The following is a 19,205-nucleotide window of genomic DNA, read 5'->3' on the forward strand; positions in this document are numbered from 1 at the left end:
ATCAGTGGACATCGGAATAACGGCCGTGGAGCTGAACATAAAACGTTTAGCGTTTACTCATCAAAAACCACCCCGAAACGCTTTCGCGCGGCGTTCGCGACCGCGTATCGCGGTTTACGCGGGAACGATCCGGTCCGATAACGTTGTCGCGATCATCACCGGTGGTGGTAGCGCCGTCGATCCGCCGGACGAACACCGATCGGTTGGTCAACCTGATCCCCGGTGTAACCGACCCGGAATCGTCGACGGCCATCTTCCGTAGCACGTAATTATTGCGGTGTTGCGACTGCGCGCCACTGTACTGTTGTTCTCCCGTCCGCCGCCGCCGCCGTTGCCCGCGACGGTCGTACGACGAGTGTGCGCAGTTCGTGCGTCGATGTGCGTGCGTGCGTGAGTTTGTGTCCGCTTCGATATTGCAATCAGCACAACAACACAACAAAATAAATAATACGAAAACGATAAATTCCCTGTTCGCGCCGCAACACCGATTTTACCGTGCGCCGTGACCGTTCGTGACATTTTTTTTCTCGTCCGTCCGTCCGTCCGTCCGCGTTCCGTGCACCAGCCGATCGTTATGTGACGCAGTGCGAAAATAGACCGCAAGAAAGTGAAAAAAAAAATAATAAATAAATAAAAAACGCGTAACGATGTGAAATCGCGCAGCGTTCGCCGCCACGCATTTCGTTCCCGAGGACAAATCCTAGGACGTGCAGCAGCAGCAACAACAACAACGACGACGATAGAACTCTCCCGTACCGATCGGGCAACGCGCCGCCCGCCGTTCGTGCGCCACCCATGACGGGCACAGTCGCCCGCGGACGACGATGCGCTGCGAAAACGACGTGATCCCGTACGCGGTAACGATCGCCCGTGTAACGTTTCTCGCGCCCCATCGCCGCTTCGTTTCGCACGCGCCGCGGGGTGGTATGCTCGCGGAGAACCGTTTCTCGTCATCGTCGTTTCGCATCAGCAACATCATCAGTACCGGTGATGTCCGTTGAACGAGGTAAGTCGCGCACCCGGGGTGTTTTTTTTATTTTGGTGTGTTATTCATTATTTTCCCGTCGTCGGGTACCCTTCGCGACGTCAACGTGAGCGCGCGCGCGCGCGCGCGTCCGCTCATAATGTGGGTCAAATATTTGGAGGGAGCGACGGTCGTCGATGCGTGGGAAAAGGGTGTTTTGTTATTTTTCCCGCCCCCGCTTCCGTCCGTCGAACCCTCGGCTCGATGTTTGCAATCATGGCTGCTGACTAGACATACCGCTACGCGTATCGTTTGATACTTCTTAAACACTAATTTTACCCGCGAAATGTCATTCTTTTCTCCCTTCACGCCGACCGTCTTTTGTTGTTGTTGTTGTTATTACTATTATTATCACTATCATCGTTGTCGTCTTCTCCGCAGTATGCTTTGCTGTCAATGCTAATTTCCGTCTGTCTTTGTTTAGTGGTATCATGTCTTTACTGGATACTGATAAAGTTCAGAACGCGAACCCTTCCACACCTCTCTTTCGCCTTGAGTTCACTTCCCAAACAATCGTGATAATATTAACGTTATTAATAGTCGTTTCTTTTGATATACCGCCACTACGGTTCGGTTTGTCACACACGAATCATTTATTTTTATTATCCACAGAGTCGGAAAATTAGTTTTTCCTTTTCATATTTAAATACTCGTTCTTTATTTCGTGGTAACGTTCTACCAGAGTTTCTTGGTTTTTTTTTTAGAAGATTTTAATTACACTGAAATCGTTACAAAATCGTATAAAACTGATAGCGTCACCTTTTTTTAATCACTCGTTATTGATAATGATTATTCGTTTCATTCGTTTTTTATGTAATATTTATTTTTATTCTTTACATTTAATTAATATGTAAATTTCATGCAAATAGTAAGTACCTACAGTTTTTTCTTATGCGTTAAAACTTCTATCGATTTATTGTTTTCTGTGAGTTTTGATATCAGAATACATTAAGTGATAATAGAAATATTTATTACTTAATGTATTGTGTGTTTTATGATAAATGTATTTACTTTTTCATTTGCCAGTATAATTTTCTCCTTTGTGTTCTGTTTATTTTTAAATTTATCCATTCTGCACTTTGAATTTATTCAGTAACCAAGTATTTAAAGTTAATCTTATTTTTATTTAACCTTAAAAGGTTAATTGGTATATACATAACCTCAAAAGTTTAAAACAAATAAATAAAAGTATTTTATAAAAATCCCCTATCAAATTAGAATAATGAATATATTTTTAAGATACTTTTGTCTCTAAATATTATATTTGAGTTAAATATTTATTATAACTTTTCATAACTATGGTGTAATGATCAATAATTAATATTATCTAGTAAGTACTTATCAAACTTAAAATGATTTTCTTAATTTTCTAATTTATAATAGTCATTTTTAAATTTAGTATGTATATTATTCAACTTAAAAATGATAAATTATTTAGATTTTATTTTACTATTATATAATTATTAAATTAGACTTTTAATTATTTTATAGACTTTAGTAGTAGTATTAACAGTGGTACTTATTTCATATTATTTAATTTGTAACATTTTTGTTTTGGTGTAATGAACAGTTGACTATCAGATATTATTAATTTTACTTAATAACTATTAAGTTGTATTCAAGTGTTAATTTTTGTTTTATACTACTAATAATTAGTGTGTTATTTTTTAGGAAAAATGAAGGAATCAATAAAAGAAAAGGAGAACACTTCTGTAAGTTTCTCTCAATGGCAAACTTGGGTTTTAGATGCAGTGAACAAAATTCGCGGTCAAAAGCAGCGGCCATCTTTAGAACGCATTGTCAATGCAATACGTCAACATCATCGTTACCCTGTAGGAGATATTGAAACTCAAATTGAACGATGTGTCGAAAGTGGTGCTGTGTTGAAAGTATTCAACAAAGGTCAAAATACTTATATGAATCCAGATGGCACTGCTAATCGTAAATTGATTATTAATGCTGATACTGACTTAACCAAGATTTTAGTGAAAGTAGTTGGCCAACTAGATGAAGAGGGTTCATCTTATAAAAACATTGACCGGTATATTCATCATGCCTATTGTATTGAACTTAAAAACGAAGGGTGTGACTTAACTTCATTGTTAAAGTCAACATTGAGCAAAGCTGTTGATAAAGGTTTATTGGTATTGGATGGAAAATTATACAGATTACCTGTCAGTCCAGATTCTACAACATCATTAATTGGAACACCTGTTTCAAAATATAGTTCTGGAAGAAAAGCTCGTTTATCAAAAAATTATGCTATTGAAACTCCTCTTTCACTTCGTAGAGCTGGTAGGAAAAGAAGAAAAGTATCCATTTGTGATACTAGTTCTCTAACTGATAATGAAGCTAGTGACAAAGAATTTAATAAAGTAAAATATATCTAATATTAATTGAAATGTATACTAATTTACTAATGTATTTTAATAATCATAGACTTCTAGCCAAAATGTCTGTACTGCTTGTTTGGGTACAGCAGCCATAAACCAATGCGGTGAAGCAGAAGATCTAAAACAATGTCGTGGTGGTTGTGGTGTTTCATTACATCCTTCTTGTTTAGCTATGAAAGGTAGTGGACCTTTAACTGCTTTATTGGCACGTGGATCTCGATGGTTTTGTCAAGATTGTAGAACATGCTCTGCAATACCATCGTGTTCAGTAACCGAACATGTAACTAAAATTTAATTTAAATTTCTAATGATTTGGATATTTATTTTTAATTTTTAAATTTTTAGATGTTTTTATTAAACTGTGATACTTGCGATCGAGGTTATCATATGCAATGCTTACAACCACCAGCTGGAGATAAGCCAAAATCTGCGTGGCGATGTTCATTTTGTTTAGACCATCATGAAACTACCAATATATCTATTGAAGAAGAATCATATACAGAAAGGAGAGGGAAAAAAAAATCTAGTCTTAAAAATCAAAAGTATGTGGTTACATTAGCCTTTTTCTTTTTTCTAAATTGTCTTACGGAAAAATTAATTATAAATACCATTGGTTTTCTGAGAATCGTATACCTTGTACACAATAATAAGTATTGTTCCATTTTTCTTTAAAATTTAAATGGACAAATTTCAAGCTATAAAAATCAAAATGTTAACATATAAATTTGCACTTAAGTATCATGTCATTTAAAATTTTTTTTTTTAAATAATTTTCGCACTAAGTTCTTTGCTAATATAATTGTATAAATTTATAGATTACAAATAAATGTGATAAATATTTTATTTTGAACTAGGCAAATCAAACAATTATTTTATGAATTTATCATAAAATAGTTATAACCATCTAGTTATAACTGATTTTGAATATGTAATTAGTAGGTTAGATGGTTAGGTGATAGGTTGAACCTGAGTTTTCAGTGTCTAACCGAACATTATCAAAATATTACAAACTCTAACAGAACCAAGCTATTTACATTTTTTATCTAACTAACTAATAACTAACTCATAATTTTTTTTCCTTTTATAAATAAATAATAGATAATAATTATGATAATAATAATAATAATAACACTAATAGATTGAAATTATGAAAATTTTACATATATTGTGTAAAATTTAATGTACCTAATAATATATAATAAACTATTCATTAACATCCAATATTTATTATTATTATTATTTCTGATAAAAATTTTAAAAATATAGAGTACAAACAAAATTTATATTATTCCTTTTCACTTTTCTAAGAATAGATTTGTGTTTTTGATCATAATATCACACATTTGAAAAATAATCTGTGATAATATTACCTATAGATATTTACAAAAATAATATGTTTCAACGTGGAATTATTTTATTTTATCATACCTAATCGCAATAATATAAAATAAATAGTTAACACTCCTATGATACTTGCTATGAACTAATAAATTATGAAAAATGAATTTTAGATTGTTTAAAAATATTTTCAAGTTCAAATTTTGAACATACATAAATGGTAAAACTGGTTAAATTTTCTTTCATTTTGAGTTTAGATTACAAATAGACATTTGAACAATTTAACCCATCACTAGTAATTATAGTTTATGTATAAAAATAAACAAATGTTTAGCTTGGAGTATTATATTTTTGATGTACAACCAAATTTCAAATGTAATGATTTTCCAGGCTAAGCATTTATTTATATATACATTTACGAGTATTAAAAATGTATTAGTTTTTGTTTACATTATTACCAGGGCTCGTAAGTTCATGCACTAAAAAAATGCATAAATAAGTATGCAGTAATGCACTAACATTTAATCAAATTTGATTTAAAATTGTTAACTATGCACGAAAAAAAAAATGTATAAGCATTTTTTTAAAATAATAAAAATTATCCGTTCATATTTTTTCTTCAGTTACATTTTATTAAAATTATAATTAATGAACATATTTTGCAACAAAAATAGATAGATTGCAATGGACACGTCAATAGGAGGGGAGTGGTAGTGGAGCGCAATAACATTGTTTCCATGGTACTGCTTTTAACTTATAAAATTTAATATCATAAAAAAATAAAAGTTGATGAAATACTAAGATTTTATAAACAAGTTCAGAAAAGTAAATAAAAATGAGTTCAAACATTTATTGATCTAAATTTTTTTTTTGACTTCCACAAAAAACCATTTCGCTGAATTAACATAAAATAATATATGCTAATAACTCAAAAAAAATTAACTATATGCCAAATATGCCAATACACACAAAACATGCAAAAACATGCTCTATTAAACTTTAGATTTTTATTACCATTATTATGAATTTGATTTTTATCTCAATTAGCAAATTTTCCGATGTAGCAAAGAAAAAATGCAAATGCATGAACTTACGAGTCCTGATTATTAATTTTTATTAATTTTGAATACTTGAAATATTATTATGAAAAACAATGTTATATTTTAAAGTAATAAATCTCAATATAAATAATAATATTTAGTAACATTTATAAGATTAATAAAATTTTAATTCTTGCTTTAATTAATACAAATTATTGATTATTAAAAATTTCAGATCAAGTCGTGGACGAAGTCAACTCACAAAAACGCAAGAACATCGACTTGGGATACCATCCACTTCAAGTTCACTCAATCAACGCGATGTCACGGAAGACGGTAATGTCTCCTCTCCTGACTCCTCGGCTCCCCCCTCTCCCGTTCCGATTAGCGGCAATATGCGGCGGGACACTGCTATCTCCAAGGAGAAAGCAAAATTCTTTAGGCAAAGTGCTGCGTTTAATGCGCGAGGTATGAACGGGAGAGGATCTGGTGTGCCGAAAGTCAATGCCCCCACAAACAAGCCCTATAGCTCTAGCAGCAGCGATAGCTCTAGCAGCTCGAGTTCAAGCTCGAGCAGCCGCAGTCGCAGCAGCAGCAGTTCAAGTAGCACGAGCAGTAGCTCTAGCGATAGTAGTAACAGCTCTAGCAGCAGTAGTAGCAGCAGTGCGCATGCTTGTTCTCTTTCTGTGCGTCCAAGCCGGCCCATATTTCCTCTCCCAAAATGTCTCGCCGCAAGGAATGCCGATATTATTAATAGTCCTTCAAATATGTCCTATAAAAACTGCAGCTCAACATCTGAGTCTGTCCAATCCTCTAAAAAACATGAACACCGTTTAAAAATAAGTGAAAAAATAAAATATCACAATGAAATTAAAAAAAATTATAATAAATCAACAACCCCAAAAGTATTATTAAGAGCACCAAAATTAATTGCCAAAGTCAATTCTTCACAGCCCAAAATTTTTCCTCTGTCACATTCCAAGTCTGAAAAATCTGATACTCCAATTTCTCTTTTCAAAAAATTATTGACTGAAACTTCAAATGAACCCTGGGGTTTTGCTGCTTTGGCAACCAAACCTCCTATTGAACATATAAAACCTGAAATTAGTAACAATAAAAAAGATAAACCCATTGCTGGGTTTATTCAACTAAAGGGTTTGTTTGATGGATTAAGTCATTTTTATTCAACACCATTACAATCTCGAACTCGACTTCGAACTGAAAAAGATTCAAAATCTGTTAAGACTGACCTTAAAATCACTTGTGCGGATAAAAAGCTTAAGGAATCTGACAAACAACAATCTCCTAGTTTTTTGGTTAAATCTGCTGTTTCATCAAAAATTATGGAAACAAGAGATGTACCTGGGGGTGACCAATTGCTTAATGATAATGATAAATCCTTAAATGATTCTCCTTCTTCCGCCTTCCGTGACCGTCAGTCCGTGCCGACGATACGTCCAGTCACCCGTTCCGGTAAGCAAGTTCCTTACAAAATCCTGCTAGTATTCGCCAGCTGCATAAAATACTACCATAATTATTAAGGGCTTATATCAATTTTAATCCATTGCATGCTGTAGGTTATTTCTGTTCTTTTGAGTTAATCAAGTGAACATTGTGTGTATATACCAAGTAATATGTTGTACAACAATATTAAATTTATTTATCAAAAGCATATCAGGCATGCCTAAAAACCAGATGGAATTATATTGTTATTTATTTGTTTAAATTATAATGGTTTACAAATTCACAAATTTAACTATTGTTATAATAATTTAAAATAATGAAAATTTGTTTCTGTTATGCTCTTTGATAATTATTTAATGTAGAATTGCAGTTAACATTTTTTGCATACTAACTTTTTAATAACAAATAATAATTGCAATTTTCAGTTTTGGAAAATATGAGTCGCCTTGTTGCATCAGATTTACCATCCGGCGTTTTGCATGAGGACGTAGAAATTTATAAGGAGACAAGAAAACGAGCCGTTAATGTAATAGATACCTAATATTTTTTTCTTATTAAATGATTAATGTGTTGTTTATTAATTGGGGAATAGAGTACAGTTCAAACTCCTGAGTGTATGACTACGTCTAATCAACCAGTACGATGTCCTGCTGCAATTCAATTTGGTAAATATGAAGTAGAAACATGGTTTTCATCGCCTTTTCCTCAAGAATATGCTAGGCTTCCAAAACTGTTTCTTTGTGAGTTTTGTCTAAAATACACTAAAAGTAAATCTGTTTTGGAAAGACATATGCACAATTGTAACTGGAGACATCCACCAGCTACAGAAATTTATCGGCGTGGTGATCTAAGTGTTTTTGAAGTAAATTTATTAGATAACCCTTTTATATTTTTATGAGAAGTTTACATTTATTGACATTTTAGGTTGATGGGAATGCTAACAAAATTTATTGCCAAACTCTGTGTCTTTTAGCAAAATTATTTTTAGATCACAAAACTCTTTATTATGATGTTGAACCTTTCCTATTTTATGTTCTAACAAAAAATGATGCGTATGTGAGTAATGAAATTTAGTATTTATTAATTTAATTAATTTTGCCGTTGATAAACAGTTATAATATTTGATTTACTTTGATATTTTTTAAGGGTTGTCATTTAGTTGGTTATTTTTCAAAAGAGAAACATTGTCAACAAAAATATAATGTATCGTGTATTTTAACAATGCCCCAGTATCAAAGGCAAGGGTTTGGGCGATTCTTAATTGAATTCAGTAAGTTAAAATGTTTCAGTTATAGCGTTTATTTATATTTTACAATAAATTAAATCTTATTTTAGTTTTTACAAATAATAAAACTATTTATATTTTGTTAGGTTATCTTTTATCAAAAATTGAAGGACAGCCAGGAACACCTGAAAAACCTCTTTCTGACTTAGGTCAAGTGTCATATCATGCTTACTGGAAAGCTGTAATTTTAGAATATTTTGATAAATCGAGAAATAATGAAACTATTTGTATTAGTGACATTAGCAAGGAGACAGGTAATAGTTAATCAGTTAGCATAATATAACAAAATGGTTATAATATTTTTCTAATTTAGGTTTATTGAGACATGATATTACTTATACATTACAATCTCTTAACTTTATTGTTGAAAATAATGAAAAATTGACTCTTTGTATTGATTGGAATATTGTTGATGCTCATATTAAGAAAAAAAGTTCATCAAAACAAATTGTTATCGAACCAGAATGTTTAAGGTGGACACCTCTTATGCCAGCATCTAACATATTGATTTCACCTGATAGCAAAGTTTGTTTTCTGATTAAAATAAAATAAAATAAAATAGATTTTATTTTTATTTTATTTTTAGGATAATCAAGACCTTGAAGAACTTCCACCAATTAAAATTGAAATCATAAAAAGTCCAATTAAAAAGAAGCGTAGTACAAGAAGAATGCCAATGATCCATAGACGTAAAAAAGTGGATAAGAAAAAACGTAGATGTTTGTTTGGAGCAGAAAAAATCAAACTTGATAAACCAAATGAAAATACAAATAATTTAGACCAACCCATTAAAAAAAATAAAAGTGAAAAAATAGTTGACATAAAATTAGAAGAAAAACCGATTGAAGAAAGTACTTTATTGAAGGAGTTGAAGCCAAAATCGAAATTAAGTAAGACTATTGAAGTAAAAGAAATTAAATGTTTTACTAAAGAAGTATGTAATGAAGATACTAAAAAAGAAATATCAAGCTCTCAAGTTAAATCCAAACAAAGGTATGCATTTATATCATTTAATTTTAATTTTGTGTACAATTAATTATAAAAATGTATTTCAGTTTAATTTCAAATTTCCTTAAGCGAGAAATCACAAATTCTAAAGATACTACGTTACCTGTTAAAAAAAAAAGGAAGTTGCCTAAGAGTAGATCGCGTAAAAGACCGCGACCTAAAACTCTAAATGATAAGAGTGGACCTAAAGTTAAAAAAGTTAGGAAAAAAGAAGCGCCATCTAAATCCCCTGAAATTGAAGTTGTTAATGAGGACAATGAAGACGTACAGTCTGTGAGTAGATATTTTAATATTTATGGTACATCTTATATATATCTATGTTTCATTGTATATTTTAATTATTAGGTAAAAAATGAAAACATTGAAAAGTTCAAAGAAGATGATAAATTAGAAGATAAAAAGACTGATGAAAAAGAAGAAAAGAAAGATAAGTCTGAACCACCATACGATGAAGGAGAAAAAGAAAATCACAGTTTAGAGAATTTAGACGAAGAACAGGAGCAGGAGGGTGAAAATAAAAATATTGTAGAAGAAAAGATTGAAATTGATACAATTAACAAAAGTATTATTGGTGATAATGAATCCATTGAAAAAAAATGTGATAATACCCCTGATAAATGTTCGAGTCCAAGCTCTGATATTGAGATTGATACGAATACTGTTGAAAATGTATGTTCTTCTAAAGATATTGATGAAGATATTAATGAAAAACTTGAAGATTGCAAAAAGGAATGTGAACCACCAAAACTTGAAGAGTGTAAATTAAATAATGTGGAAATTACTTGTAATGATGATGATCTAAAGTCTAAAAGCCAGACCGCAAAGTCTGATGTAATTGATTTGTGTAATGATGTTACAAAAGAAGAAATATTAGAGTCAAATGAAGAATCTACTAAAAGTGGTTCAGATATTTCATCACATGTGGATAAATCTCTTAAATCCACTTTGAATGATGTTACATTACAACAACCTAAAGAACAGAATATAAATAATACATCTCCAATAGAAGTAAAGCAAAATGAAAGTATGCAAAATAATTATGATAAGACGAGTCTCATTCAAACTGAAACAAAACAGTATCAAGCTGACTTGCCAAGTAAGTTCAAAGGTAATTCTATTGAAACGGACTTAAGAATATTTAATGACCCAACGTGCAATGATTTTACTAAGTCCGAAATACCCACACAACCAGTTTCTTCTGTAAATGAAAAACAATTTGGTAATTCAATGATTACAAATGAATATTGCAAATCATCATCAGATTCAGGATTACTGTCAAATGTTAAACAATATGCAAGTGAATCATTACCAAACGAATTCTGTAAAACAAATACTGTAGAGCAACCAAATGTAAAACAATATAGTGAAGCTTTATTGAATGAATATCGAAAATTGGATATACTTCAACCGGAAATGAACAAACAAATGTACAATAAAGAATCTGTTGAGTATAAAAATTCACCAGTTCTTCCAGTGTCTGCTAATAGTTCCCAAGAAGTGTTCAAAGTTGGAGAACAATCCAAACCAAAGAATTCCGAAAAAAATTACTCCCATTCAATCGGGGCTGACAATACAATTACTGTGCCAAAATATGATAATACTAAACCTGAAAAACCATCTAAAAGGACTACACCTTCACCGAAAACTTATAGATTGCCTGTTGAAGTACCACAAGTAGAAAAACCAAGAGTGCATGATTATCTGGCCCCCATGGGGTTTATCAACTATCAAAAAATAAACAATTCAATAGCTATGACTCATTCAGACATTCCTAAAACATCTAAAGATACGTATTCAGATAAAAAAACGGATTCTGTTAACATGAACATGCCAAAAGACAAAGATCTTATGAATCTGCCAAAAAGTATTGACAACAGTCTTTTGTATTCTTCTGTTATGCAGCAGTCCCCTTATACAGACCAATCCATGATGCACCTATCGCTACATCATCATTTGGCCCATTCTACTCAATATCATCATAGTCCACCTGTTACAGCACAGCCTCCTGTTCACCAGACAAAGTCTAGGAATAAAAAAAGTGAACAGAGGAGGTTGGCACAACAGAATCAAACACTTGTTACACCATCTACTCAACAGCCTCCATCATTACCCACTCATACACAATCTTATCATCACCACCATCAAACCGCTACATACATGATGCCTCAACCGTCTCCTTCTAGTCCCTATCACCACTCTGTGATCCAACACCGCATGGGTCAACAAAGTGGGGGGTCATGTTCATCGGCTGATTTTTACTTGTCACATTCTAATCAACATGCAGCAGCAGCAGCTGCCCAAATTGCATCATGTAATCTCTCCAAACTTCAGCAAATGACTAATGGATTGGATCATCATCGCAGGCATATTACTTCACCTGCTTCATCTCCAGCCTCATCACCTGCCAATATGACTCCTCCCCCTCCTGCAGCATCAGCAGCTGCAGCTCATCTTCTTCAACAATCAGCAGTTGCTTATCACAAATTGTATCAACAAGCTGGACAGACAAATCAGTCTCGTCAGTATGTTCATCAATCACGTGGTTCTCCGGCATCGCCTAATGTTGGCCTTATGCCAATGCAATATGGTGCACCGCCACCTTTTAACGGTTACAGGGTAGCGCCGCAATCCACTCCTCCGCCATCTGCTGCAGGCTATATGAATCAAACGACAGGGCAGTTGCAGTACACGACACATTCACAGGATCCACACCATCAGAACAGTGTATATCCAACATCAGCATACAATAGCTCATATTTACAACCTTTGAATGGGTCCTTGCACAGATAATCTCTTGTTTTATTATTTAATTTAATTATTAATATTGTTATTTAACCTTCATAACAAAAAACAAAAAAAAAAAATGTTACCAGTATATTGATTTACATGGATTCTACAACATAAGAAGGACTACAATTATATCACAAGAGAATGCATGTGCAACAAATATATATCTTATGCTAACAATTGATTGTATTAGTAAAGTAACCTATTCTTATCTTTAAGTTATTTTAGTTCACCAACAGTATTTTTGTAGTTGTTTATGCTCAGCATTATTTTATTTTTCATCACAACCTGTACTTTATTTATTATTATTATTATTTTTTTTTTTTTTTTATCGTTTTAATCCATATGTAAATGTTATAATTTAAATATGTTTTAAGAATGGGTACAACAAGTTTTTACTGTACAAATTTTAAAGAATTTTGTTAGTGTGTAAGTACATTTTAAAACACTTGAAAGTCTAGTTTCAGCTTGTTATTTATTTTTTTCTACTGTACTTGTAAACAATTATACATACTAATTTATTAAAATCAATCTCATTTCTGTTGTGTATGTACAAATCGACCCGAATGATTTTCTAATCATTATATCTAATGTCTAAACTTTAAAATTCAAATTAATTATTTGGAATGATGTTTTAATCCTGTTAAGTTTTATAAAAAATAGATTTAAATTTTCTCATTTTTAAGTATTTTATATTGTTCTATTTTAAAATTTGCAAGGACTGTTAGGTTATCTTTTATATATATAAAAAAAAATTTAATTCAAATAATAAATTCTTTAAATAAGATACAATATATATGTGACGGAATAAGGGCTAAACTTCTAAGTTGTGTGAGATAGAGGGATAAGTGAATGATTCTACTGTAATGGGTTTTTTAAGCTTGAAATCGGTGCTCTCTTGTAAAATCAATACCGAGTAGAAGAGGTCGGTATTATATCGTTTTTTATTTCTAAAAGTAGTTTATATACTAAAACCAAATGAAGAGCTGCGGGAAAAAATGATAATAGTTAAAAAAAAAAGATAATTATACCACCTAGTCATTTTTAATCGTTTTAAAAAGTAGATAACATTTTTTTTTTTCTTTTAGTTTTTTGAGTTTTGAAACTCAGAAACTGCGATACCAAACTATTTGGGAATATTGACTATTATAGTTTTTTTTTTCCGTAGCCTTTCAAATATAATGAGGTAGGTAGTAAATTCTTGCACTTTTGCAAAAAAGAAATCTTAAACGTGACCAAAGTTCCATTTCGTAACGCTTAAAATAATTTGTTGTCCATCGCTATAAATGGTACCAACATAATCACAAGTGCAAAATTTATCATAAACAGTCGATGTTCGTGGAGCAATAGTAATGCGACGAACAATCATCGATCGTTCCATGTGCAGTGGCGCCTATTTCAAGAAGAGTGGCAGTATAATTTTTTTTAAAACCACCACTCCTTTATGTTATGAACTAATGCCTACGAACTTACTGTGAAAGACAGAACACCATATAATTATACGCCACTGATAAAAATTATAAACATATAAAAAAAATGTTCAAACCCCTGAAAGGCAGGATCAGTGGCGGTGCGAAATATTTTACTTCATGAGTCTTGTTAGGATTTTTCCCACCCACACACCCACCTAAAAATAAATTTAAGGGTAGCTTGTAAAAAGAGCTCCCCCATTATTCGTTCTACATGCTACATACCAACTCGATACCTAATGGTCAATACCCACCCTCTGAATTTAGCGGTAAAGCACGATTGAGCATAAAACGATTGAGCATAGACCTTTTTAGCAACACGATTGAGCATAGAATATTTTATGCGACGTTGCCACATTCACGTTGCCAAAATTTTGTAATTTATTATTTTCTCGTATTATTACACCAATTATTATGATATCTGACGCGAGCCGTGAGCTTTATCGGCTTTATAAATTTTATCGACAATGTTATCGATTAATAAATTAGTTCCGGAGCAAAACGACGTTTTAAACATTTAGCATCGGGGGAAAATATAAGATAATTAAGATACAAATCCAAAATTATTATAGAAATAATATCAGTGTTCGATCACCTGTGTAGTGTATAGTGCGTGTATACTTAGTGCGTTTTTCTATTTTTTTAAAATATGGATATAACAATTATTTTATCGGAAAGAGGCAAAGAATTGGCCCTAGTTAATTTATACAAGTATAAATTAATTGGAGAGCGAAAAAAAGACAATCTTTTGAGATGGAGGTGTACTAATAATAAATGTTCGGCAATAATGTTCTCGGGTTTCGATAAACGTAAAGTGATTGAAACTGCTGGACAACATAATCACGATAAAAATTCTATTGAGAAAATAGAAACGCAAGTTTTAAGAGAAAATTGCAAAAGAAAAGCTGAAGAATCAATTTACACACGGCCACTTAAAATTATTCGCACCGAACTTTTAAATTCTTCTCCAACATCAAATTTAAACAATCAAAATGTAAGAAATGTACGGAAAGCAATGTATGATAAACGGAAGCAGACCTATCCTAAATTACCAACTTCTTTGGATGAAACAATTCATCAATTAAGTGACTTAAAAAATGAAGAATGTTTTAAATATAAGGGTCAACAATTCATTTACATGCCGACTGATGATAATTTTGTATGTTTAACTACAGAACAAAATCTACAATTTATGACAAATAATTGTACTGAGTATTTTGGCGATGGCACATTTAATTATGCTCCAAAATATTTTATTCAATTGTACACAATACATGGATATAAAAATGGATACTACTTACCACTTGTTTACTTTTTTTTACCAAATAAAACTAGGTCTACTTATATTAAAATGTGGCAATTTTTAAATAATTTATGTTTGAAATTATGCGAAAAAAGTTTGCAAATTAACACATTTCATGTTGATTTTGAAATTGGAGCTCATCAGGCAATTACAGACGTGTTTGGAAATATTAAAATAATTGGATGTAGATTTCATTTAGGACAATCATGGTGGAAAAAAGTAAGAAACAGTTATATAATATAGTGCTTTTTTACTAAAATATAATAATTTGTTTGTAGATTGTTGGCGAACCTTCACTCAGAATAGCATACATGGACAACAGTAATGAACTAGGGAAATGGTTGAAAATGTTTTTTGGTTTGGCGTTTATTTCCCCAGAAGAAGTAGTTGATGCATTTCACGAGTTAATATCAATTTGTCCAAATGATGACGGTTTCATATTTTCTGATTACATTATACACAACTATATTGAAGATCACTGCCAGTTTCCTCCAAATATTTGGGCGGAAACTCCTTCGCTAAACCCAAGGTTTTTAACAATATTTTTTAAAACTTATTATAAAAACTTTTTTTTACTAATTTGTATTGTTTTATTTAATTTTTTTTAGAACGACCAATGCAGCTGAAAGCTTTCATCGCACGTACAATTCACAGTTTTATTCACCTCACCCCCATGTTCATACAGTCGTTAGGGTATTGATCGAAACACAAGCGGAAACATCGACTAAGATCAATTCAATTCGACACAAGCCTGGAAAATTACAATCCGCAAAAGAAATAAAAAAAAATGAATTGAATATTCAAGCCTACAGCCAGTTTTTAAATCGTAAGAATACGGAATCTTTATTAATTTATTTAAGTCAAATTGGAAGCAGATACCAAGGTGTATCAATTTAATTTATTATTATCAAAAAATCTAGCTAGGTATATTATACTGTATTATAATATGAATGTGACAACTATTTATAAATATTTTGATTTTATTATTTTGATAAGTCATAAGTCATAACTATTATTATTATTTTATTATTAACAAAAATATCTATATACTGTGACAGCTATTTATACTACTATCATAAGTATTTTCATGCATATTAAATATTGACTATGAAAACATGATATTTTTTTGTCATGTTATATTTTGATTTATTATAATTATTTAAATAAATGTTTTTATACGATACAGTTCAAAATTGAAAATGGCAACGTTGCAGAGTTTTTTATGCTCAATCGTGTTGGTTTTCTTTTGTATTTCAATTTCCTTTGATACGCCGACAATTTATGCTCAATCGTGTCGCAAAAAAGGTGTTTTATGCTCAATCGTGTCGCAGCCGAATTTAGTCCAGGGACTCAAAAATCTGCCGTCACGCCGCCACTGGGCAGGATCGGCGCCACTGTCCATGTGTACGGAACGTGGTAGTAAAATTTTTATACTCTGAAACGTGTACAGAAGAAACATTTGTTAACGATAAATCAAATCTGAAGACGTCCTCTTCCCCCACTTGGAAGATTGTTTTTTTCGCAATCGGAATGAATCTTAGACGTTGCGATGCCGGCCCAAGCGATGGAAAATCTCTAGTGCCATTTGTGTATTATATTTACGTTATTTCCCAACGGGCTCCGTTGCAAATACTGTGTCCATGTAGGGCCGTAGCAATATTGCGCCCGGGGCGAAACTTCAAAATGTGTCTTTAAATATTTTAATTTATAAAAAAACTCAGTATTTCTAATAAACGCAATACAAATAATGATTTTTCTTTATAGCTATGTAAGAGTTTGTTAATTTTATTTAAATCAATAACTTATTAAAATATAAATACACATTATAATTATGAGTAGGTACATAGGTATAACATAATAATATTTATAAGTTCAGTGGCGTAGCAAGGGAATGGGGAACTGCGCCTACGCCAGGGGCGCGAATTGCATAGGGATGCAAAATCGTGCGGAAGTCGTATTTTTATCCTACAATTAAATCGAAATTTTTCCATTATACTTTTTGAAATACGTAGATGTTGTCTACTTGTGCACACTACGTGTGAATTTAATGATGAAATTATGAAAATAGCACAAGGGCATTTAAATAAAAAATGTCATACGAAGAAATTATCGATGAATTTGTCAGTTATGAAGCGAGAAAAGCAAATTTTCAAAGTTTAAAATTAACACCGTAATAATAAATTATAAATATAAACAATGTACTTAAAAAAATGAGTTAAATTAAAAGTTAAAAAAAAAAATATTACATCAAATTTTAATTGGTCAAAAAGCGTTTTTTTTCTAAGTTTGTCAGGGGCGCTAGCGATCCTTCGTACGCCATTGTACAATTTGTATAATTAAATACATAAATACATAATATTACTTTTACTACTAATTAACAATTAAATTGCAAATTTTCATTTATGCACCCGGGGCGTAGGCACCTCAAGCCCCCCCCCCTTGCTACGGCCCTGTGTCCAGGGCCGGCTTTAGATACGATCGACGCGTGCGACGGCACAGGGCGCCAAAATCAGAAGGGCGCGTGAGAGGCATCAAAATGAGAATTAAATGTGATCAATCGTTGGCCACGCAAATCGTCTACTAGGTACAGTTTGAAATAAAAAATTTCACGATGCGATTCAACATAAATTTGATTATTATTATAATTTACATTATTTATCATTATATCGACATGCAACAGTTGGCCCGTACAATTACAGTTTTATAAGCTATCACTATACTTTTTACAAGTATAATTATATATATTATTATGTTTGTTCTCCGAATGATTTACAAGAACGGACCATTGAAAAATTATTTTGAGCGTTTTTGATCATGAACGAGACTTAGGTTATAATGTGCACAACGAGGCCACTCCAGCTCTCGAAATTCCGCCTGCTCAAGTTGTACGTTCAAGTCGTTTATGATGGAGGATCGCCAACACAATTCTTGCGCTGAAAGAGCCAAAGCCCCGGCCCCGCCGTATCACCTTGCGAGTCTTGATTACCATCGGGAACAATGAACTGTATTCCTTGTTGCTTCATCCGATCCGTTAAAACATATTTTCGACGCACAGTCGAACTGCTTTTTCCGTCGCGTCTCTTGTTCCAGGACATTTAATGTTGTCCGACGCAACTAGACCCCGAATATTGGGGGTATTGAAATCGCTGAAAATAAAATAAAACGGTATTAAAATGCAATTACTATAAAATTATATAGATCCGAGAGAGAAAAACAGGAGTGCTACATTTGAACTGAGGGGTGCTAAAAACCCTATCGCGCTCCCTAGTTGCGCCTATGGTCGTCCGGCGTATCTCTAAAGCACGGTACTTGAATACGTGCTCGAGTGCGTTGTTCGACGTGTTCACGACGAGAACCAGTATTTTTTTTTTTTTTTTTATACTTAAAACGATTTTTTTTTATTAAGTTTTCGCTAACAAAAAACGAGTTTGACATACATTGCAGAAAATATGTACGGTTATAATACACACACACACACACATATATATATATTATGTAGGTCATATTTTTCAGTTAAGTACGACTGATTTCATTGCGATGTACAATAGTAAATTTACTGGATGATGTTTGTGCCTCTTAGTCTGTAATAGCCTACGAATGTACTATTTCACGTCGCAACAACAATTATACTGCACTGCACACACGCACGCACGACGTGTTGTGCAAGATCATCGGTCCGTCGTTCGCGTGTACACTTCGTCTACTGGTAAACGCTGAAAATAGTAAATAAATCTCTGTGCGGTGTTCTCGGTTTTAAGTCCGAACAGAGACATTTGTCCATAAAATGTTCACGGACGAGAGAGTGTGCACGGGAAGAGGAAATAGTTCTGTTAACGACGGTTGCCATGCTAATGAGATAACTTACGTGTGTGTACCGCGCGTACGGGATCGAAAACGAATTAGAAAGTGAGAGTGACTGCGTTACGAACGATTTCAACAAATTACGTTTTAGAATAATCGCAGCCGTTCGAACGGTTGCGTTGTCGTTGTTGCGATGTATTAAAAATAGTAAATTTATCGAAAATGGCACTTAAAATGATTTCTCGACGGATGTTCATTGTACCGATATCAAAACAGCTGTCTAAGACACAATA

The 19,205-nt window shown here is 32.6% G+C and overlaps 2 protein-coding genes across 3 annotated transcripts; both read left to right on the plus strand.

The window, feature by feature from the left end:
* Positions 1-271: 271 nt before the first annotated feature.
* On the plus strand, positions 272-12,499 carry LOC112694383 (histone acetyltransferase KAT6A). Of its 2 annotated transcripts, none has more exons than XM_025569832.1 (14): positions 272-1,006; positions 2,696-3,399; positions 3,464-3,697; positions 3,763-3,959; positions 6,031-7,268; positions 7,685-7,785; positions 7,852-8,121; positions 8,184-8,315; positions 8,406-8,529; positions 8,631-8,798; positions 8,858-9,069; positions 9,131-9,537; positions 9,600-9,825; positions 9,898-12,499. In XM_025569832.1, the coding sequence occupies exons 1-14, from the start codon at positions 991-993 to the stop codon at positions 12,340-12,342; spliced, it is 6,474 nt and encodes a 2,157-aa protein (XP_025425617.1). In that variant the 5' UTR covers positions 272-990; the 3' UTR covers positions 12,343-12,499. The 2 variants fall into 2 exon arrangements, with proteins under 2 accessions (XP_025425617.1, XP_025425618.1); XM_025569833.1 differs by having other exon boundaries at positions 274-1,006; positions 6,031-6,131.
* A 2,096-nt stretch (positions 12,500-14,595) lies between these two features.
* On the plus strand, positions 14,596-16,065 carry LOC112694384. The gene is made up of 4 exons (XM_025569834.1): positions 14,596-14,967; positions 15,169-15,330; positions 15,390-15,640; positions 15,720-16,065. The coding sequence occupies exons 1-4, from the start codon at positions 14,596-14,598 to the stop codon at positions 16,006-16,008; spliced, it is 1,074 nt and encodes a 357-aa protein (XP_025425619.1). The 3' UTR covers positions 16,009-16,065.
* Positions 16,066-19,205: the final 3,140 nt, after the last annotated feature.

This window comes from Sipha flava, unplaced genomic scaffold, assembly GCF_003268045.1.
Source record: "Sipha flava isolate LNK unplaced genomic scaffold, YSA_version1 128_pilon_pilon, whole genome shotgun sequence".
Classification (NCBI taxonomy): Eukaryota; Metazoa; Arthropoda; class Insecta; order Hemiptera; family Aphididae; genus Sipha; species Sipha flava.